The 22,978-nt window shown below is 42.3% G+C and overlaps 1 protein-coding gene across 6 annotated transcripts in view; it reads right to left on the minus strand.

The window, feature by feature from the left end:
• The window catches only part of Armc3 (armadillo repeat containing 3), a 96,354-nt gene that overhangs the window by 62,390 nt on the left and 10,986 nt on the right, over positions 1-22,978 (minus strand). For all 6 annotated transcript variants that reach the window (XM_085835146.1, XM_085835147.1, XM_021156443.3 and 3 more), the window contains exons 3-6: positions 14,294-14,411; positions 10,881-11,006; positions 4,443-4,511; positions 3,730-3,905 (exon numbers count right to left, since the gene is read on the minus strand). In XM_085835146.1, coding sequence (XP_085691272.1) covers positions 3,730-3,905; positions 4,443-4,511; positions 10,881-11,006; positions 14,294-14,411 — 489 coding nt within the window. The remainder of the gene's footprint in view (positions 1-3,729; positions 3,906-4,442; positions 4,512-10,880; positions 11,007-14,293; positions 14,412-22,978) is intronic.

Consider the following 22,978-nt stretch of genomic DNA (forward strand, 5'->3'; position numbering starts at 1 on the left):
ACAAAAGAAAACTCTTAATGGAAAGTAACACAATATTTATTTGTGCAGACATTGTCAAAGGAACTCAACAACATCTATGACCCGCAGGGTTCATATTGCTGCAAACTTCTATAAACAGTCATACATTGAAATGTATCCATAATGCAATTCCTTTCACACTGATAGACTGTTTCAAATAGTATTTGATAAATAATGGCATGGGTTCTTTATCTTCAGGGGGTTGTTTGTGAAACACCTGTACCATTCACCTGTATGCAAATTTATAGCAGGATTTTCTCAAATTCATGACCTTGACTTAAGACACACATGACCTCAGAGAATCAGCTACATGTGAAGAATCAATCCTGGTAGCAATTATGGGGCAAAAGATGTTGTATGGAACAGTGGAGAAAACTCCCAAACTCTCACTACTACTGTATCATGACTTTTAAAAAAGCAAAAATGTAATTAAAATAGCATTAAGGGTAAAAAGGAGATCTGGGGATGTGCCTCAGTCAGCTGAGCGTTTGCCACTTAAGCCTGAGAAGGTGGATCTGGATATCCAGGACCCATGTAAAGAAGCCAGGCTTGCAGCAAGCCTGCATTCTAGCTCCAGGGAGACAGAATAGGTGGATTCCTGGAACTTAGTGGGCAGCCAGCTGATCTTCTTCATCATCATGTTAGTGAGATTCCCCAAAAGGTAAGGTAGAGAATAGTCAAAAAAGACTGGACATTGATCTCTGGCCTCCACATTCACATGCACAGATGTGCACACACCCACATAAACATGTATGCACAACACTCAGATACATTCACACACATATATACACATAGACATACATATGCACACACACACACACAGTCACACTCATACACACATGGATATACACACAGTCACACACACACATACACACACACACACACACACACACACACACACACAAAGGGAAAGCCTCCACATTCACCTTAGCCTTTCTTCCTCTTTCACCTAACCTCTAAATATTCAGCTTCCTTCAGGCATAAAAGTTATAGATGGCTTTAAAATGAGTGGAGTAATTTCCTCCAGGGGCTCAGAATTGACCAGAATGTGGAGAGAGAGAGTCACTGTGGATCTAATTTGGGAGGATGGGGTCATCCTGGAGTATAGTGGGTCCTTAGCGGTGTCCATATAAGATAGGAAACGTGTCCCCACGAGGATGGAGACAATAGAGGCCGTCTAGAGTGCTGGCTACCAGAAATAACTGGGCAATGAGGAACAGTTCTGTCCAGTGTCTGGAGGATAAGTCATGATAACATTGAAACTTTGAACCTCTTGACCCAGAACTGACTGTTATGTTGAGCCACCCAGCTTGTGGCCCGAGTATCTCCTTAGTCCCCAGTGATTCTGTTAGGAAGAACTGTAGAGGGCATGCTTCTTATTTCCACTCGGAAGAAAAAGAACCACAAGGAGTCATGAGATTAAAATCAGAAATCCATAGATAGAAAGTTTGGAGTCTGCTGAGTGAGTTGGACTGACAGTGTTAATGGACTACTACGGACAACACAAAAATCACCCTAGAGACAAGCCTGTAAGCACACCTGCAAGAGGCTCTCTGGGCTGAGGAGAGCTTCGGGGATTATCTTGATTACAGTAACTGATATGAGAACACACATCTTAATTGTCTGTGGGACCACTCCCTGGGTGGCAGATCCTGTGCTGTGTGAAATGGAAGATGTTAGTTGAGCACAGGAATTCATTGTTCTCTGCTCTCTGACTGTGGATGTGATGTGACCCGAAGCTGCAAGCTCCTTGCGTCATTAATTTCCTGCCACGATGGAGTACATACTTTGAATTATGAGCCAGAAACAACATGTTCTCCCTTAAATTGGTTTTGTGAGGGTATTTTATCACAGCAACAGTAAGCTGGGATGGTGAGGGATGGGAGGTTAGAGGATCAGGGACAGCAGACAGCAGAAAGCAGTTGAACTTCCCCCAGATGATGATGCCTGTTTCAGGAGCACGAGGACACCATGTGGCCAGGACCCGCTGAGAACGTTTCTGAGCCACTTCCCATCTTCCTACCTAGAAACTGTCTCTCAGTCACCTCCCTTTCCCCTCATGCTGCGCCTTAGGATTTCAGCTGACCCAAAGCTTACCAAGCAAACTTGGTTGTTGTTATGAAGCCTGAGCAGAAAAAGCAGCAGGGACGGCTGGTAAAGCTCTCTAAACAAGAGGTTACCAACCTGTGGGTCACGCCCCTCTATGGGTCAAAAGATCCTATCATATTGCATATCAGATATTTATGTTATGATTCATAACAGTAGCAAAATTACAGTTATGAAGGAGCAATGAAAATAATTTTAGGATTGAAGGTTGAGAATCACTACTCTAAACTGACCGGTTCTAGGTGAGGACAGGATACAGGGAACAGCACAGTGGGGAGGGGCACGGCAGCTATGTTCTACAGGAAAGCATCCTGAAGAGAGGGCACCTTGTTGCTGGGAATAATAAATTACACTGAGCAGACTCGGATGCCAGGTTTTCCCAATGAACAGTCCGAAGCTTTGGCCATTGGCCACCTAATTCTCTGAGCCCACCAGGACTGCCCCAGCGGCTTGCTTTCATGAATGAGAATTTCTGGCAAGAAGCTGTGTCTGCACAGCCTGATGTCAAGGCATTGGTGATGTGAGAGGTTAGGACACTGCGGGCTCACAGCCTGATTACCTTACCTTGTGTTAGTTCTGGCCCCGTGGACAGTTGATCCTTGCTCATCCATGTCAGAACTAACAGGCTAATAGATACAAATCTTTTGGAATTTATTACTCTAGCCTACTATAAGCTCCTACCAACCCAAAGCTAAGACTGCCCTAGATATCCTCTGAGGCCCACAGGGCAGATTCCCCTATCTTGCTGTAACTGCATCTACGGTGCCTTGGCTTGCGACTTTCTTTATTCTGCTTCCTGTAAAACCTCATGGACCTGCTTCCACCTGGGGACATGGAGCCCTCTACTTTCCAGGCCAAGATTACTCAAGTTTGGCTTTAGAATGAGCTTTCTCGTGTGATTTGAGGTGAGAGCGGTGGGTTGTGTGTGTGTGTGTGTGTGTGTTGTCCCTTCCCAGATTTGACATGAATTGTACATTTCCCATTTCAAAGCAAGCCCAGTGCATTCAGATGAACTGAATGCACTGTCATTTTGTTCTTTTAAAACTGAAATTCATTTCTTTTCTTGCGATAGATAATTACTTATAAAAAGGGAAAACTGAAAGACTTGAAGTTTCCATTATTTTTTTTTCTGAGTGATTAATACTAAGTGTGCTGAGAACAACCATGTGCAACTGTTGAGTCTTAAAATATTTCCCTTTTTAAAGGAGAAGAAAAATGCCATGATGGGCTTCTGAAAATACCTTACGTGTACGGCTGTCTTGCCTACATGCCTGTGTAGCCTGTGCATACATGTGCCTACATGCCTGTGTAGCCTGTGCATACAGTACCTACAGAGACCAAAGAGGTCATCAGATCTCCCTGAACTGGAGCTGCAGATGGCTGTAAACCACCATGTGGGTGCTGGGAACTGCAACCTGTGTCCACGAAGAGAAGCCAGTGCTCCTGATCCCTGATCCATCTCTCCAGCCCCATCCCTTATAACTGGCTTTTGCCCAAACATTGTTTTTTTTAACAGTGTTCAGGCTAAATCTCAGAGCTTCCTGTATTTAGCCTTTAGCACTGAGTTGTAGTAACATCAAAACACTGTTTAGAAGTTAGCCTTACCTGTACCAAGTTGTAGATGCACTCAATAGAATTCTTCTTCACGTCCGGGTCTGAGCTGCTCAGCAGTCTGATGAGCGGCTCCAGTCCACCATGCTCAAATATCTGGACTTTCCCTGTGTACTCTACGGACATGTTCGCAAGACAAAGACTAGCAAACTCATGGATGACAACTTCTTCTGTACATCACAAATAAATGAGACAGCCTGTTAGCTATTTACAAACGCTCTTCTTCACAATCTATTTGAGCAGTGTGTGATCCTAACACTTGTGATCCTAATGATTTGGCAGGCAAGGGCAGGAGGTGCTACTGATCCAGTGCTGTGGGATATAGTGCAGTGGTGAAGTACTCTCTGAACATAAGCAAATGCCTGGACTCAATTTTAGTAACATGCACACACACACACACACACACACACACACAGAGAGAGAGAGAAAGAGAGAGAGAGAGAGAGAGAGAGAGAGAGAGAGAGAGAGAGAGAGAGATGGAGACAGAGACAGGGACAGAGAGACAGAGGCTTTGGACAACAAACTCTACAAACCTTGCTCACATCACACTTTCTGGAAATTGAAAATGGAGCTGTGGTTTGGTGGTTTGTAAGATTATAATGACAATTCATAGCTGATGGCTCCTAAGTTCTTTTTGATGTGTAGTTTAATAAAATGTAAAAAAAAATCAGTTTCATTTTGGAAATAAAAGTAGGACGCAAAGTTACCTTCTGGGGAGAGCTGAGCAATCACAGAATTCATAACTTCTAACTCCCTCAAGAGCTTCTTAACATCGCCTACAAAGGAAGAGACAAAATACGAATGTTTATTAAAATACTAATGGCGATGTCTTTAAGTATTTCCTTAGGAGACAGGTGCTTCTACCGAATCTCACAGATAAAATACTGAGGTCTAAGCATGGAACAAGGAGGTAGCAGGTTTCATGCTCGGGTCAGTTTACTCCACTAGCCTCTGCCTCTTTATCAACACTAAGCATGGTAACAGCAACATGCCAGATAGACCTGGAACACACCAGCCAAGCTAGCTTACAGTGTCCTTACTTGTTTATTATATTAATTTTGTTTTGAAATGTTTATACCTGAGTGCCATATTACATCATTTCCACCCTTCCCCCCACTCCAGTTCCTTCCATATCCCCCTTCCCCCTGCCTCTGTGTGTGTGTGTGTGTATGTACAACCTACCATCACTCACATGTACATGTGTTTAGAGCCAACTTCTAGGAATTATATGCCTTTCAAGCTTGTCCCTAATTCATCTTCTCTCTGTAGCTCTTCATCTAAGGATGGAGCACTGTGGATTCCCCCATTCACACTGGCAAGTTGACTGTCGTCATTTTGCAAGGTCTTTTTTAGGAAACCATATTGTTGAGATTTCTTTGGAGCCGCTTCCCCGTCATGTCTAAAAGACCATATTTTGTCGTAGGTGTCCTGGTCCTCTGGCTCTTCCTCAGTTTTCCTAGAGGCTTAGCTGATGTTGTAGGGATATCAGAAGGAGACGGGAACCTGCAGTCACTTAGTTTCTCCATTTAAAGGTTGGTTTTAAGTTTAATTTTCATAAGCTTGTGCAGAATGCAAACAATTATTTTAATGTATTTTAACTGATATATTCTGATTGGTTACATTCCACTTATAGGAGATGTCAAAAGTACTTAGAAAGGTATTGGTGTTTGAAGTTCACTTCTATGTGGTCTGCTCGGCTAAGGCTCAACAGGTACCTCCCTGCCCCCTGCTCCTTGATGACTTAACTCCAGCTTTTTGAGGAAAAAGAAAGATGTTGCTGTTTTTCAGTTTTGCAACTTCTCTGTTTGGTCCCTTTATCCTCCCGTCCTCTGTCACTCACTGAGCACCTTTTCCTGTGGGATGTGGAGGTGGCTTTTCTTCAATGTGTCAGAACTTCGGATTTCTCTGTTTCTGCTGCAAGTGGGTGAAGGTCCAACAAATAAAGCAGCCTTTGTCTGTAGCTAGACAAGTGCAATGTTCCGAGGTGGTGGGCAGTGGGAAGCAGAGGAAATCCTGAATGTGTGTTATTGATAAGGACCCAGTGCCTTGTGGGAATTGACAAAGCCTCCCCTGGGTCAGGCTTGGGGAACTGGCAAAGCCTGCCTCTCAGTCCATGTGTGAATGTTGACGGGTTTACCGAAAGCATTAGCAACAGCTTCCTAGAGATTACATCCCTACAAAGACCTCCTATGAAACTGGCTTGCCTTTCTCCCTGAGCTGTACCTAATAAGCCCACAGTGGTTCTGGATTCCTTACGAGAATTTGCTGCCCTCCATAAGGACACCTGCCTGACCCCAGACTTTCTGTCTGTATGTGTGTCTTAGTTAGGATTTTATTTTTGTGAAGAGACACAGTGACCATGGTGACTCTTTAAAAGGAAAGCATTTAATTGGGGCTGGCTTACAGTTCAGAGCTTTAGTCCATTATCATCATAACAGGAAGCATGGTAGCATGCAAGCAGACAAGGTATTAGGGAAGTAGCTGAGTTCTATACTTGGATCCGAAGGCATCAGGAAGAGACAGTTAGCCACTAGGTTTGGCTTGAATATCTGAGACCTCAAAACCTGCCCCTGGTGACATACTTCCTCTAATAAGGCCACACTTACTCCAACAAGCCACACCTTCTAAAGTGCCACTCCCTATGGGCATATGGGGGACATTTTTATTCAAACCATGACATCTGTCATTTCTTCATCCCTACATGGACTCAGTCAGGTTTCCAGGCCCAACCTGTGATCAATACAGCAGGAGATGACATTTACGGTCCAACAGCAGGTTTTAACAGTGCATTTTCTGCACTTAATGATAGGTACCATCCTCAGCATTCTACTTGGAGCCTTGCAAGGCTCTGGGAGGCAAACCCCATGCACCCTTAGCAAGTGCTGTACTGGTGCCAGCCTGCATACTTCAGAACAATTTTTGTGACAACTGTACCAAAAGTTCCTTATTTTTCTATGCTTTAAAAAAGCATATTTATGCCGTAAGATCAAGAGTTGACAAATGGGATCTCATAAAATTGCAAAGCTTCTGTAAGGCAAAAGACACTGTCAATAAGACAAAAAGACCACCAACAGATTGGGAAAGGATTTTTACCAATCCTAAATCAGGGGACTAATATCCAATATATACAAAGAGCTCAAGAAGCTAGACTCCAGAAATTTAAATAACCCCATTAAAATGGGGTACAGAGCTAAACAAAGAATTCTCAACTGAGGAATACCGAAGGGCTGAGAAGCACCTGAAAAAATGTTCAGCATCCTTAATCATCAGGGAAATGCAAATCAAAACAACCCTGAGATTCCACCTCACACCAGTCAGAATGGCTAAGATCAAAAATTCAGGTGACAGCAGATGCTGGCGAGGATGGGGAGAAAGAGGAACACTCCTCCATTGCTGGTGGGATTGCAAGCTTATACAGCCACTCTGGAAGTCAGTCTGGTGGTTCCTCAGAAAATTGGGCATAGTACTACCAGAGGATCCTGAAATACCTCTCCTGGGCATATACCCAGAAGATGTTCTAACTGGTAACAAGGACACATGCACCACTATGTTCATAGCAGCCCTATTTATAATAGTCAGAAGCTGGAAAGAACCCAGATGCCCCTCAACAGAGGAATGAATACAAAAAAATGTGGTACATTTACACAATGGAGTACTACTCAGCTATTAAAAAGAATGAATTTATGAAATTCTTAGGCAAATGGATGGACCTGGAGGGCATCATCCTGAGTGAGGTAACCCAATCACAAAAGAACTCACATGATATGCACTCACTGATAAGTGGATTTTAGCCCAGAAACTGAGAATATCCAAGATACAATTTGCAAAACGCCATGCCCCAGTACAGGGGAACTCCAGGGCCAAGAAGTGGGAGTGAGTGTTTATTGGGACCGGGGGGGGGGGGGAGGGGGGCGGGGAGGGTATAGGGAACATTCACGATCACATTTGAAATGTAAATAAAGAAAATATCTAATAAAAAAAGCCTATTTATGATTTCTGGGATTGTAGATATCCAAGCACTTTCCCCTGTGTATATATAAAAGGCAGCTTTATGCATTTCTGCACTTCAGAACTTCTTGAGGTGCTCCTGACCATAAGGTGAGCCATGGTGGTGCATGTGCGCTCTCCAATTGCTTTCTTCCTGTGTGATCGGCAGTCACAGGAAAAGCCCGTAGATGCATGTTCCTTGTGGCCTCAGGTTGATGCCACACCTTATTTTGTCTAACCAAGCTAACAGTCTTCATCGGATAGTCTCATGCCAAAAGATATAGACTGAGTGACCGGAGGTGCGCAGGAACCACTCTGTGGGTCCATCCATTCCACTGCCCCACTCCTCCCTGCTTGATGAATGCTTCTTGTTCAATGCAACTCTGTGCACTGGTGACCTAATTGATGGATTTATCATTCTGCTTTGACACTGGATTGTTCAAAGAGTCCTCCCTGCCTCTTCTTGAGGTTAAATCAGCAAAAAATAACAGGCAAGCTGCTCAGAACGCAGTGTTAGTCTTGGTTCCTTCTTTTACAACTGTGCATTTTACTCCATTATGGCAGCTGGATAGAAATTCTGACCCAAGCCAGGGCCGGGTGAAGCAGGATGCTACCTATGATTTCTGGTTGAGGCAGATCTGTCAGTGACTTTAATACCTGCTCTAACTTCATCAGACCTGTTTCGATTGTATTAACTTTTGGACAGGGCCTCACTTTGTAGTCCCAGCTGGGCTAGAATTCATTATGTTAGCCAGGCCAAAGTCACTGCAATTCCTCTGCCTCCACCTCCCCTGTACTGACAGTACAAGTGGGCACTGCTCTGTCAGGCTTGACTGCTTTCTCAACTACATATGCTGGTTTTACCATTTAATTCATTCTTGACCTTCCACCTCTTTACAGCACCATCTACCTGGGGTGGCTCTGATTGACCCAAGGTGCTGCTTTCTGAGGTTGCCTGACACCTGGCACAGGGTCTCTGGTGGATGTTCTGGGGCTGACAACAGTCACTGCGTCTGCTATGTGTTCTCAACGAATTAAATATAAACTGGCAGGAGACAGAGGGGGCGGCAGCTGTGTTTTGACTGAAAAAAGGAGGTCCAGTAAAGTAATTTCAATGTCTATTTGAATCACCTTAGCTTGGCACAGACACACAGCTCAGTAACTTCCAGAAGAGGAGGAAGGGGAAGGAGGAGGAAGTGGAAAAGAAGAAGCAGGGAAAGAAAAAGCAGGAAAGGGGAAAAGGGAAACAGGGAAGGGAGAGGGGGAGGAGAAGGAGAAGGAGAAACAGAAAAAGGAGGAGGAGAAGGAGGTTGTGGAAGGGAGCTCTGTCTCCCACAGCAAGTTTCCGCAGCCAGAATTCTGGTGACCCCATCAATTCATCTGCTGTGAGCACAGTGGTTCCAGGGGTGTGAAAGTCACAGGAAGACATGCATTCCAAGGAGCATCCATTGTTGCTGTTAGACATGCCAAGGATGCTGTAACTGGGCAGTGTGGAGGTGCGATTGTTTACAGATTAGCCTGGAGGCAAGACTCCTTAGGGTCCAGAGGCTACTTGCTCATCTCTATCCACATTTTCTAGGACACGTGTGGGAAGCGGAGTTATAGCTGTGAAAGATGTTGATTCTTCCAAGAAAATGAGATTTTGCCAAGCAGCCAGGGATGCCATGTGTTAGCTCCATCATCAAATAACAAAGCAATTAATTCAAATAATGGCTTTTAAAAAATCCAATGCATGGAATCATTATACCATCATAGGTCGTCACACCAGATATGCATTCTGGATTTGTCATCCTTAATCATTACAGCAGAGAGCCAGGTATTTTCTAGAACCCTGAGGGCAGCAGCACTCTCCTCACTGGGCAAGCAAATGGCCTGTGTCCTCCTAGCACCAACCACACCCAGGCTATAGGGAGGTCCCAGAGAACCTCTCAATTAACACACACACTTGAAAATATTCCTTTAAAAATTTTATTTGTTTTCTAATTTTGTGTGTGTCTCCCTGTGCAGGAGGTGGCCATAGGCCATAGACCTTCCTTAATCTGGAGTTATAGGCAGTATGAACCACCTAGTGTAGGTACCGGAAATGAAATTCTGGTCCTCTGCAAGAGCAGTATGTACTCTTAACTACTGAGTCATCCCTCCATCTTCTAATACTTAGTAATTTAGAGTCACAAAATCCTCAACCCATAAAATGCCATTTCTATTTCCTGAGCTGAGAATTTTCACCAACAATTAGGAGAGTTTCTCAAGAAATAAATGTTAGATTATAGATGAATGGGCAAAAAGAGAAATAAAGAAAAAAAACAAATAGAAAAACAGTCATTGAAAATCTAAATATCTGTGCATATCATTCAATTATCTAGAAAAACTGTTGGTTGGGGACAGGAAAAGAAGAATCCATGCTGTACCCAGGAGAGGCCTCGGCAAGGGACAAAGTGATAAACTCGACCACATTCTGTAACTTGGAGACTCCGGTTTGTGTCTGGTTGGATTCATTCTCCATTAAGGGTATCATTGATTTTTTTTTTTTTGTAGTTACAAAGTTGTTGGCTCCATATATTTTTTGAAGCTTTTTCCTAAGTTACAAAGTTTGTGATTAAAAAACTACCCTGAAACACAGAGTTGTGCCTTGTGCCTGAACAGATACCTCCTGTTCACAGCCATAGACTGCCTCTGTTGGCCTGAGTCTGACAAACTGCTGTTCTAAAAGCCACAAGACCATTTTTGCTGGTACTATAATGCCACATTTCTAAATATATAAAAATATTTGAATCTGATTCAAAGGTAAATACAACTTTTTTTTAATACAATCAATAGTCAGTTTTTTAAAAGACAGTTTATCAAAACACTACTGTGAGTTTCATCCACTAGGGAATTGATATCGAAGCCTTAACTGACATGTGTGCAGGCACACACCACCACTAATTCCAGCTCCAGGAGCTCCATCGCCCTCTTCTGGCCGTCACAGACTATTGCACTCACATGCAGGTGCAACATTCAACAAACACATCTTTAAAAAAATATGAAATCACTAGTTACACTGTACTCCCCCCTTTTTTTGCTAATATTAAAGTTGGCTTAAATAAAACTTAGACAAATCCCTTAAAATTAAACTTGAAAGATGGAGAGTTTGTTCATTTTGAAGCATTGTTACTCACTGTTAGAAGCCAGAATACCAAAGATCATCATAGCATTTCTTCTTACAATTTTGTCTTCGTGGGTGAGCAGTTTGGTCAAAGGCTCCACAGCTCCAAGTTCAAGGAGGGTTGCTTTATTCTCCTCACCTGACACCATGGGTAAAACAAGACCATGCATGAATATGAATACCTTTGGTGCAGGGAGCTTTGACCTGTGCCACTTCACTCTCGTTTGCCCTTTATATCCCTCTTCAATTTCAGAAAAACCTGCAGGCTCCGGCCCCCAGTGTATTCACTGCTCTTTCGTCCCTTGACGTTCATAGGCTCATCCTCAGCTCTGAACTCACAACAGGCCAGCTCAGAGCGGTGTCCTAATATTGTCACAGCATCCCAGACATCCTTATGCTTCTCTGTATATAAAATTTGTGGGTTTTAAAAATGTTTTATTTGTATAAGTGTTTTGCTGCATATATGTCTGTGCTCTCTCTCTCTCTCTCTCTCTCTCTCTCTCTCTCTCTCTGTGTGTGTGTGTGTGTGTGTGTGTGTGTGTGTGTGTGTACAGTGCCTGCAGAAGTCATAAGAGGGCACAAACCCTGGAATTAGAGTTATAGGCAGTGGTGAACCACCAGATGTGTGTTCTGGGAACTGGGTCCAAGTCCTCTATAACTGCAGCAAGTGCTCTTGACTGCTGAACTAGCCCTTTGATCATGCTTTTATTCATTAAAAAAGGTGTATTATTTTCCTGTGGATACTTTAATCGACTCCACAAAGTCTGTGTCTGAAAACAGTGAAGTTTTTATCTTTGGGTCAGAAAGGTAGAAATCTGAAATAGACTTCCACAGGTAAAAGCCAAGTGGATGTCAAAGTGATCTATGTTTCTCCCGAAAGCTCCATGAGAGGCCATTTCTCTCCATGGTCTTTCTTGGGGTGGGGTGAGAATGGAACCCAGGACCTCATGAAAGCTGAGCAAATGCTAAACCACTGGACTGTACTCCAGTCTGTGTCCTGTTTCTTCTCAGCATCTCTCGGCTTGAGGGCACCTTCCTCCCTCACAGTCACCAACCACGCATTTCTGGCCTGTTTGCCCACCACATCTCTGGCTCTGAGCCTCCTGCCCACTCCTTTCAGCAGTCAGGATCTCAGAGACTGTGTTGCCCTCACCTGGAAATCATCTCATCTCAAAGTCGGTTAATTGGCAACTTTTATGCCTGGAACCTTATTTTTCCTAGCCAGGTAACAGCCTATATCTACAGCTTCTGAAGGTCTAGTGTTGATATTTTTGATGTATTTTTCTGCCTATTTCATAGAATAGGATTCCTTGACTAATTTTTTTCAGAGTTAAACAAATTGTGGGATCTTGGCATGAAACTCAGTTGTTGGATTTAAGTTGCTGGGGTTTGGTTTTTGTTTTTGTTTTTGTTTTTTTTGTTTTTTAAACAAATTCCATACATCCAAGAGGCATACATTCCTCGTTTTCTCTTTTTACCAGGTCATGGCTTCGGCTTGCTCTTTATAATAGTTTTCTGTTCCTTTCATTTCTTCTTAGATACCTATTATGTTTATTACTGACTTGGGGTTAATCCTTCCTTTATCATTGCCCTTTCTTTAAAAGAAAGCTGAAGCTACTGGTTTGGAACTTTTAAAAAAGTGTGTCTGTGTGTGTGTGTGTGTGTGTGTGTGTGTGTGTGTGTGTTATATGTGTGGTGTGTGTGTATGTGTGTGTGTGGTATATGTGTGGTGTGTGTGTATGTGTGTGTATGTGTATGTGTGTGCGTGCGTGTGGTATGTGTGTGTGGTGTGTGTGTGTGTGTGGTGTGTGTGTGTGGTGTGTGTGTGTGTACAAGTGTGTGTGAGTGTGTGTGTGTGTGGTGTGTGTGAGTGTGTGTGTATGTATGTGTGTGTGGTGTGTGAGTGGTGTGTGTGCTGTGTGTGTGTCTGTGTGTGTATATGTGTGTGTGGTATGTGTAGGTGTGTATGTGTGTGCATGTGTGTGGTGTGTGTGTACATGTGTGTGTGAGTGTGTGTGCATGTGGTGTGTGTGTGTATGGACGTGTGTGTGTGCATATATGCAAGTATGTGTGCGGTGTATGGTGTGTGTGTGTGTGTGTGTGTGTTTAGCATTTGAGGGCATGCACTTGAATAGAAGAGAGAGACACATGGCTTTTACATGGGCTCCAGGGATTTGAACTCAGTCAGCATTTTAGCCACCCTGACCCTAAACCTTGCTTTCTAACATGGTGTGATACATTTTTATCTAAACACTCATTTAACAGCATTCTACAAAGTTTTATAGATTATTTTGTACTTTTATCCCTCGTTTTCTTTCACTCACGAGCTGCACAGAAGGGTGTTACTTGCTAGAATATTGATTTTATTGATTTCTGATGTAATTTCTCCATGGTATGGAGATACATTTTGAATAGTTTAGAATCCCTCGTTCAGTCTTGATTTGCGCCTCAGAACACAGTTTACTGAGGTGAGTGTGCTGTAAGTTATTCCTGAGAAATAATGCTCACTCCAGACTTCTGTCAATACAGATTAAATTCATAAATACTGATGGTCAAATCTTCCATTTTTTTTTAGACTTACTGTCTATTTATTCTTTCTTTTATCGAGAGAAAGGTCTTGAATCCTCTCTCTGGGGCCATCTGTGGATGCTTGTCTTCCCTTGAATACCAGCGGTATGCATTTGGAGTATTCTCTTATATTTTTGGTTGTGAGCCTAGCCTTTAACAGCTGAGCCATCTCTCCAGCCCTGTTCTCTATTCAGTCCATGGAAGATTTTCTGCAGCCTTTAAATTTTTGACCTCTTTATCATAATGAAATGACCTCTGGCTCCTTTTACTATTTATTTTTCTTATATTAATATAATCACTCCATGTTTATATTGATTAGTCCTTTCATGAGATATCTTTTTACCTTTTATTTGCGCCTTAATATTCTAAGGATCTTTCTTCAAGGCAGCATACAGTTTGGGTTTGGTTTTTAATTGAATACAACTATCTGTCCCTGTTGATCATTTAAATTTTATTTGAATGGAATTTTATTCAGCTGTAAAGGAAGATGAAATTACAAAATTAGCATGAAAATGGGCGGTAAAGCTGAGGAAATTAGGAAGGGCCAATGAGCCTGGGCAAAGGAGGCTGGGAGGGAAAAGGAGGGGGGTAGAAGAACAAAGTGGAAATGGAGAATACCCGGGGTGAAAGGGTCCAGTGGGGAAGGGAGCAGGGAGGTAGGGGTGGGGCCGCCTTCAGTTTAACTCTTATATCAACATTGTACATGTGGATATTTGTCTTATACTTTGGGTATGATCCAACGCAAGTTTATCTAACTGCTCTTTTTGCTTCTATGGCATTTCAGAGCACCTGGTATGTATATTATATATATGGTACTATACAGAAACGAGATAGAAAGATAACACCAAAAGAACAAACCTTTCAGAGCAAACTTATAGATGGCTTCGCAGGCTTTGGCTAAGATGTCTTCCTCTGGAGACTTGAGCATCAGCACCACAGTGGCTGCCTTTTTGCTTTCAATTGTGAGTGGGTCGAACTGAAGAAGAAAAAGGAAAAGTAATTAGGTTCATGTAACTGTCACATCAAAATTAACAGTGGCTTAAAATTTAAAGACGCTGCAGCCTTACAAAAGGATGTGGCCACTGCCCTGTAGGTATGCTGCAAAGTTCCTGTTCAAAAAGGAAATCACTGGGGCTGGAGAGAGGGCTCAGTGGTTAAGGGCACTGGCTGCTCTTCCGGAGGACCCAGGCTCAGTTTCCAGCACCCTCATAGTGACTTACAACTTCTGTAACTCCAGTTTCCAGGGGATCTGATGTTTTTTTTCTGGCCTTTGGGGGTGTTGCATGTATGTGATATACCAACATCCATGTAGGAGAAACACATGTACACATAAAGTAAAACTGAAGGAAAAGTCTTAAAAACTACTGACAGAGAAACAACTTTCAGCACTGACAGCCCTCTAATTCCTAGAGAGCAGTGGAAGGGAAAGAAAGACTTTTCATCTACAGATCCAGTTTCTCAGTTTGTCTCAGACAAGTTGCTGAAGCATTTAGAATGCCAGTTCCTTGTTCTGCATTCTAGTGATAATAGTATTTATCTGAATAGTATTTATCTGAAAGCAAGGATTGGAGAGGTTATGATGAAGCACTTGGCCCATTATCTAGGACATCACAGATGCTCACTAAAATAAACATATATTATTATCATTCTAAGTCAATACACAAGAATCCTTGAGTATATTGGGTGCCCTGTCCAAGAGTGAATATGTCCATTCCAACGATGGACTCTTAATGGAAAAGTCTGAATTACGTATGCTAAACAAGAACAAAGATGAAAGAACAGAAAGAGAAATATAACAAGTACAAACTCGAGTAAGTTCCAGAAAAGGACAATAGTGGCATAGTGTGGAGGAAATGTGTAGGACTCTGAGACCCGTGTCATGCTGAATCTGGACAAGTTTTGTGTGGCTAAAACAAGCTAGACCAAACTCACAGCTCTGGGGTTTTCTGTGGGCCAAGACTAAACAAATCGTGACACTGTTTTCTTTCATTTCCAGAGCTCAGATTCCACAGTGTTGTCCAGATTGGCCTTGAACTCCCAAACTGAAGCAACCCTTCTGCCTCAGTCTCCAAAGAAGCTAAGTCAGACTGTACAGCACTCAATCTAAATTAGTATTTGAATACTTTAAAAATCGCATCTTATAAACAGGTGACTAACTTGTGAGAACGTCTTTGTAACTGTGGTCTTTGAAGAAGGAGAGTACATCAAGACCCGCTGGAACAGAGTGATAAGAAAACATTGCTTACTCACTCCTGCAGGTTTAGTCAACACTCTGATATGTTACTGTGCCTTCCAGTCATCATTAGGAACAAGGTGGGATAGATTATAAGAAGCATAAAGGAAGATGGGGACCAGAGAACTACACTAGACAGAGCAGTTCTGCCGTAGAAACGCCAGTGCTTGGCAGACAGCAGAGGCACTTGGTGTGGTATTTGTTTCTCCTGCAGGGCCTACAGCATTAGAGTAATTTTTTTTTATTATTATTTAAAAAGGTGCTGAGAATAAAACGGTGGCTGTAAAAGAATGCCACACTATTGAATAAATAATGCCGAGTTATAATCACACAGCTCATCTGCTTCCCCACAAGGTCGTCAGTCAGCAGCAAGCTTGTTGTGAAATTACAATGTCACGCTCTATATAAAATGATTGGTGCACCAAGACTACAGACAGAAAGAATGAAAGCAAGGAGAAGGATTCTGGCTAAGCTCTGCTTTGAAAGGCCAGTCTGCTGAGAAATCAGAGGCATACAGAGACAGTCTCCAATCTCTGAAGGGAACACAACCAAGAGAAACCACTCTCTGAAAGAACCTCAGAGGTAGCGATGTTCCTGCTTCCGCCTTTCCAACATGGCACTCCCAGGCCAAGCTTGCGCTCTTGGCTTTGCTTTCCCTTCTTCCTTTTCGAGACAGAATCTCACAGTGTAGCTCCGGTTGGCCTTAAGGTAATGAGGCTCTTTCTGCAGGCTCTGGAGTGCTGATGTTGTAGGAATACACTAGTCTATCTGATTCACATGTGGCTCTGGGAGCACTCGGAGTGGAGCCTAGAGCTCGACACCTCTCTAAGTACCTGAGGTTATCTAATGCTTATTGTTGGGAATGAGTATTCCCCGAGAGTCCTGGTGTCATCACATTCTCCTTGTGCCAGGTAGTGGTCTGGGAAGGTACCCAACGCACAAATGCGCATAAGTAGATGCTGCAGTGGGAATTCAAATCCAGGCAATGTGGCTCTACAGCCTATAGCTTCGGTCACTGCGTATCTGTTTTATACTTAGAAATGTCTTGGAGAGTACTTCCTGTTAGACATTCATTCACCCAACATTTCACAAGAACTCAGCATTTTCTTAAAGCACCACAAGCAACCATTTAGCCACATTTGAGGAGGGAGAAGACAGATCAGTGATTCAAGACATAACTTTCTCTGATTCTGTCTCTTTCATGAGAAAATAGTGTAGATCTACAAACTATGTCTGCACATATCAATACATCCCTGACCAATGAGAAGTTAGGAAAACTTCTGTTTTAACCATATTAATACTTTTGCTGCCTCTATTAGCCCATTTTAATTAATAGATCAACCATGAATGGAAACAAAAGTCATTACCAGCTGTTTCTAGGGAATATATGCCAAGCAAATTACCATTAGTACACTGAGAAAAGCCTGATTCCATCAGCCATTATCTAGTTCTCTTTGACACTTGGTTATCACTTGCAACATATAGGAAAAACTTTAAAAATATTTTTACTGCATTTAATTATTGCATTTTTGGGGGGGTACATGGGACAGCGTGTATGTGTAGGTCAGATGGCAATTTGAGGGAGTCAGTGAATAATATCCATTCTCTCCTTTCACCTTGTGGTTCTTCGGTATCAACCCTGAGACTTGGAGGCAAGCCTCTTTACCTGCCAAGCTATCTTGAGCCCCAGAACAAAGGTGTTTTGTTTTGTTTTGTTTTGTTTTGATATTTTCTTTATTTACATTTCAAAAGCTATCCCCTTTCCTGGTTTCCCACACCCCCGGACGCTCCCTATCCCATCCTCCCTCCTCTGGCTTCTATGAGGGTGTTCCTCCACCCACCCATTCCCACCTCCCCACCCTCAGTTCCCCTACATTGGGGCATCTATCGAGCCTTCATAAGACCAAGGACCTCTCTTCCCATTGATGCATGACAAGGCCATCCTCTGCTACATATGTACCTGGAGCCATGTGTACCTGGAGCCTTTGTTGATGGCTTAGTCCCTGGGAGCTCTTGGGGGCCTGGTTGGTTGATATTGTTGTTCTTTCTGTGTGGTTGCAATTCCCTTCAGCTCCTTTGGTTCTTTCTCTAATTCCTGTATTGGGGACCCCAAGCTCAGTCCAATGGTTGGCTGCAAGCATCCACCTCTGTAATTGAAAGGCTCTGGCAGGGCCTCTCAGGAGACAGCCTTATCAGGCTCCTTTCCACACGCACTTCTTGGCATCCACAATAGTGTCTGGGTTTGGTAACTGTATGTGGATGAATCCCCAGGTGGAACAGTCTCTGCATGGCCTTTCCTTCAGTCTTTGCTCTACATTTTATCTCCATATTTGCTCCTGTGAGTATTTTGTTCTCTTTCTAAGAAGGACTAAAGCATCCACACTTTGGTCTTCCTTCTTCTTGAGCTTCATGTGGTCTGTGAATTGTATTCTGGTTATTTGGAGCTTTTGGGCTAATATCCACTGATCAGTGAGTGTGTACCATGTATGTTCTTTTGCTATTGGGTACCTCACTGAGGATGATATTTTCTAGTTCTATCCATTTGCCTAAGAATTCATCATTTTTAATAGCTGAGTGTGAATGTACCATTGTGTAAATGTATCACATTTTCTGTATATATTCCTCTGTTGAAGGACATCTGGGTTCTTTCCAACTCCTGGATATTATAAATAAGGCTGCTATGAACATAGTGGAACATGTGTCCTCATTACATGTTGGAGCATCTTCTGGGTATATGCCCAGGAGTGATATACCTGGGTCCTCAGGTAGTACTATGTCCAATTTCTGACAACCCGCCAAACTGATTTCCAGAGTGGTTGTACGAGCTGGCAATCCCACCAGCAATGGAGGAGTGTTCCTCTTCTCAGCAGCATCTGCTGTCACCTGAGTTTTTTATCTTAGCCATTCTGACTGGTGTGAGGTGGAATCTCAGGGTTGTTTTGATTTGCATTTCCCTGACTAAGGATATTGAACATTTCTTTAAGTGCTTCTCAACCATTCGATATGTCTCAGATGAAAATAATTTGTTTAGCTCTGTACCCCATTTTTAATAGGGTTATTTGATTTTCTGGAGTTTAAATTCTTGAGTTCTTTATATACATTGGATACTAGTCATCTATCTGAAGTAGGATTGGTAAAGATCTTTTCCCAATCTCTTGGTTGCCTTTTTGTCCTATTGACACTGTCCTTTGCCTTACAAAAGCTTTGCAATTTTATCAGGTCCCATTTGTTTATTGTTGATCTTAGATCATTGGGGTTCTGTTCAGAAAGTTTCCCACTATGCCCATATGTTCTTCCCCACTTTTTCCACTATAAGTTTCAGTGTATCTGGTTTTATGTGGAGGTCCTTGATCCACTTGTACTTGAACTTTGTACAAGGAGAGAGCCGGGCGTGGTGGCGCATGCCTTTAATCCCAGCACTCGGGAGGCAGAGGCAGGTGGATTTCTGAGTCGAGGCCAGCCTGGTCTACAAAGTGAGTGCCAGGACAGCCAGGGCTACACAGAGAAACCCTGTCTTGAGTAACCAAAAAAAAAAAAAAAAAAAAAGAATGAGTCGATTTCCATTTTTCTACATGTTACCAGTTGAGCCAGCACCATTTGTTTAAAATGCTATCTTTTCTCCACTGGATAGTTGTAGCACTTTTGTAACCATATCAAGTAACAATATGTGTGTGGGTTTATTTCTGGGTCTTCAGTTCTATTCCATTGATCTTCCTGCTTGTCTCTGTACCAATACCATACAGTTTTATCACTATTGGTCTGTAGTACAGCTTGAGGTTAGGATACTGATTACCCCAGAAGTTCTTTTACTGTTGAGAATAGTTTTCGCTATTCTGGGTTTTTTGTTATTCCAAACGAATCTGCAAATTGCTCTTTCTAACTTTATGAAGAACTGAGTTGGAATCTTGATGGGGATTGCATTGTAGATTGCTTTCAGCAGTATAGCCATTTTTACTATATTAATCCTACCAATCCATGAGCATGGGAGATCTTTCCATCTTCTGAGATCTTGGATTTCTTTCTTCAGAGACTTGAAGTTTTTGTCATACAGATCTTTCACTTGCTTGGTTAGAGTCACACCAAGGTATTTTATATTATTTGTGACTATTGTCAAGGGTGTTGTTTCGTAATTTCTTTTTCAGTTTGTTTATCCTTTCAGTAGAGGAAGGCTACTGAATCGTGTGAGTTAATTTTATATACAGCCACTTTGCTGAAGTTGTTTATCAGCTACAGAAGTTCTCTAGTGGAATTTTGGGGTCACTTACGTATATGACAATATCATCTGCAAATTGAGATATTTTGACTTATTCCTTTCCAATTTGTATCCCTTTTACCTCTTTTTGTTGTCTAATTGGTCTAGCTACAACTTCAAGCACTATATTTAATAGAAAGGGAGAGAGTGGGAAGCCTTGTCTAGTCCCTGATTTTAGTGGGATTGCTTCAAGTTTCTCTCCATTTAGTTTGATGTTGGCTACTGGTTTGCTGTATATTGCTTTTACTGTGTTCCAGTATAGGCCTTGAATTCCTGATCTTTCCAAGACTTTTAACATGAAGGGATGCTGAATTTTGTCAAATTCTTTTTCAGCATCTAATGAAATGATCATTTTTTTTTCCTTTGTGTAACCTCCCTACCCTCAGCCTGAAACCTGTTTGCTCAGGTTTCACTGTTAGCAAGAAGAAAGCATGGGGTGGAGCCTGCCGCCCTATTGTTCTGCCACTCCCACTGCTGCTACCTGCTACCTGCCACCTAGCTGTTCTGGAGCCAAACAGGTGGTCACCTGCAATTGGAATCCAGGATTATTTGGCAGGAATGGGCCCCTTCCCCCTTCTTCATAACCCAGTGCACTGAATAGTAAAATTGAGCTTTGATCAGAAGCAGGTTGTCTTAGCTCCGTTCTTTCTCTCGTCCATCTAGTTCCTTTTCTTTCAGCTCGAGTCTGCCATCTCAACCATACCCGTTCCCTGCAAGCCGCTGGACAGCATGCAACACCTTTGAGTTTGTTTATGTAGTAGATTACACTGGTGGATTTTCGTATATTGAATGAAGCCTACTTGATCACGGTGAATGATCATTTTGATGTGTTCTTGGATTCAGTTGGCAAGATTTTTATTGAGTGTTTTTGCACATCAATGTTCATAAGGGAGTTTGGTCTGAAGTTCTCTTTCTTTGTTGGATCTTTGTGTGGTTTAGGTATAAGCATAATTGTGTCTTCATAGAATGAATTGGGTAGAGTTCCTTCTGTTTCTATTTTGTGGAATAGTTTGAAGAGTATTGATATTAGGTCTTCTTTAAAAGTCTGATAAAATTCTCCACTAAACCCTGGGATTTTCTTGTTTGGGACTATTAATGTCTGCTTCTATTTCTTTATAGGTTATGGGATTATTTAGATGGTTTACCTGATCTTGTTTTAACTTTGGCACCTGGTATATCTCTGGAAACTTGTTCATTTTATCCAGGGTTTTCAATTTAGTTGAGTATAAACTTTTGTAATAAGATCTGATGATTTTTTGGATTTCCATGGTTTCCATTGTGTCTCCCTTTTCATTTCTGATTTTATTAATTTGGATACTGTCTCTGTACCCTCTGGTTAGTCTGGCCAAGGGTTTATCTATCTTGTTGATTTTCTCAAAGAACCAGCTCTTGGTTTTGTTGATTCTTGGTATAGTTTTTTTGTTTGTTTGTTTGTTTGTTTCTATTTGGTTGATTTCAGCTCCAAGTTTGATTATTTCCTGCTGTCTATTCCTCTTGGGTGTATTTGCTTCTTTTTGTTCTAGAGCTTTCAGGTGTGTTGTCAAGCTGCTAGTGTAAGCTCTCTCCAGTTTCTTTTTTTATTATTATTAGATATTTTCTTTATTTACATTTCAAATGCTATCCTGAAAGTTCCCTATACCCTCCCCCTGCCCTGCTCCCCTACTCACCCACTCTCACTTCTTGACCCTGGAGTTCTCCTGTACTGGGACATATAAACTTTGCAAGACCTAGGGGCCTTTCTTCCCAATGATGGCTGACTAGACCATCTTGTGCTAAATATACAGCTAGAAACACAAGCTCTGGGAGTACTGGTTAATTCACATTGTTGTTCTACCTATAGGGTTGCAGACCCCTTCAGCTCCTTGGGTACTTTCTCTAGCTCCTCCATTGGGGGCCCTGTGTTCCATCCTATAGATGCCTGTGAGCATCCACTTCTGCATTTGCCAGGCACTGGCATAGCCTCATACGAGACAGCTATATCAGGGTCCTTTCAGCAAAATCTTGCTGGCATATGTAATAGTGTCTGGGTTTGGTGGCTGACTATGGGATGGATCCCCTGGTAGGGTAGTCTCTAGATGGTCCATCCTTTCGTCTTAGCTCCAAACTTGGTCTCTGTAACTCCTTCCATGGTTATTTTGTTCCCTATTCTAATGAGGAATGAAGTATCCACACATTGGTCTTCTTTCTTCTTGATTTTCTTGTGTTTTGCAAATTGTATCTTGGGTATTCTAAGTTTCTGGGCTAATATCCACTCATCAGTGAGTGCTTATCAAGTGACTTCTTTTGTGATTGGGTTATCTCACTAAGAATGATATCCTCCAGATCCATCCATTTGCCTAAGAATTTCATAAATTTACTGTTTTTAATAGCTGAGTAGTACTCCATTGTGTAAATGTACCACATTTTCTGTATCCATTCCTCTGTTGAGGGACATCTGGGTTCTTTCCAGCTTCTGGCTATTATAAATAAGGCTGCTATGAACATAGTGGAGCATGTGTCCTTACTACCAGTTGGAACATCTTCTGGGTATATGCCCAGGAGAGGTATTGCTAGATCCTCTGGTACTACTATGTCCAGTTTTCTGAGGAACCCCCAGACTGATTTCCAGAGTGGTTGTACAAGCTTGAAATCCAACCAGCAATAGAGGGGTGTTCCTCTTTCTCCACATTCTCAGCAGCAACTGAACTTTTTATCTTAGACATTCTGACTGGTGTGAGGTGGAATCTCAGGGTTGTTTTGATTTGCATTTCCCTGATGATTAAGGATGTTGAGCATTTTTTTCAGGTACTTCTCAGCCCTTCGGTATTCCTCAGTTGAGAATTCTTTCTTTAGCTCTGTATCCCATTTTTTAATGGGGTTATTTGAATTTCTGGAGTCCAGCTTCTTGAGCTCTTTGTATATATTGGATATTAGTCCCCTGTCAGATTTGGGATTGGTAAAAATCCTTTCCCAATCTGTTGGTGGCTTTTCTTATTGATAGTGTCTTTTTCCTTACCCAAGCTTTGCAATTTTATGAGGTCCCATTTGTCAGTTCTTGATCTTACAGCACAAGCCATTG

Source organism: Mus caroli, unplaced genomic scaffold, assembly GCF_978045245.1.
Source record: "Mus caroli unplaced genomic scaffold, Mus_caroli_1 scaffold_2, whole genome shotgun sequence".
Taxonomy (NCBI): Eukaryota; Metazoa; Chordata; class Mammalia; order Rodentia; family Muridae; genus Mus; species Mus caroli.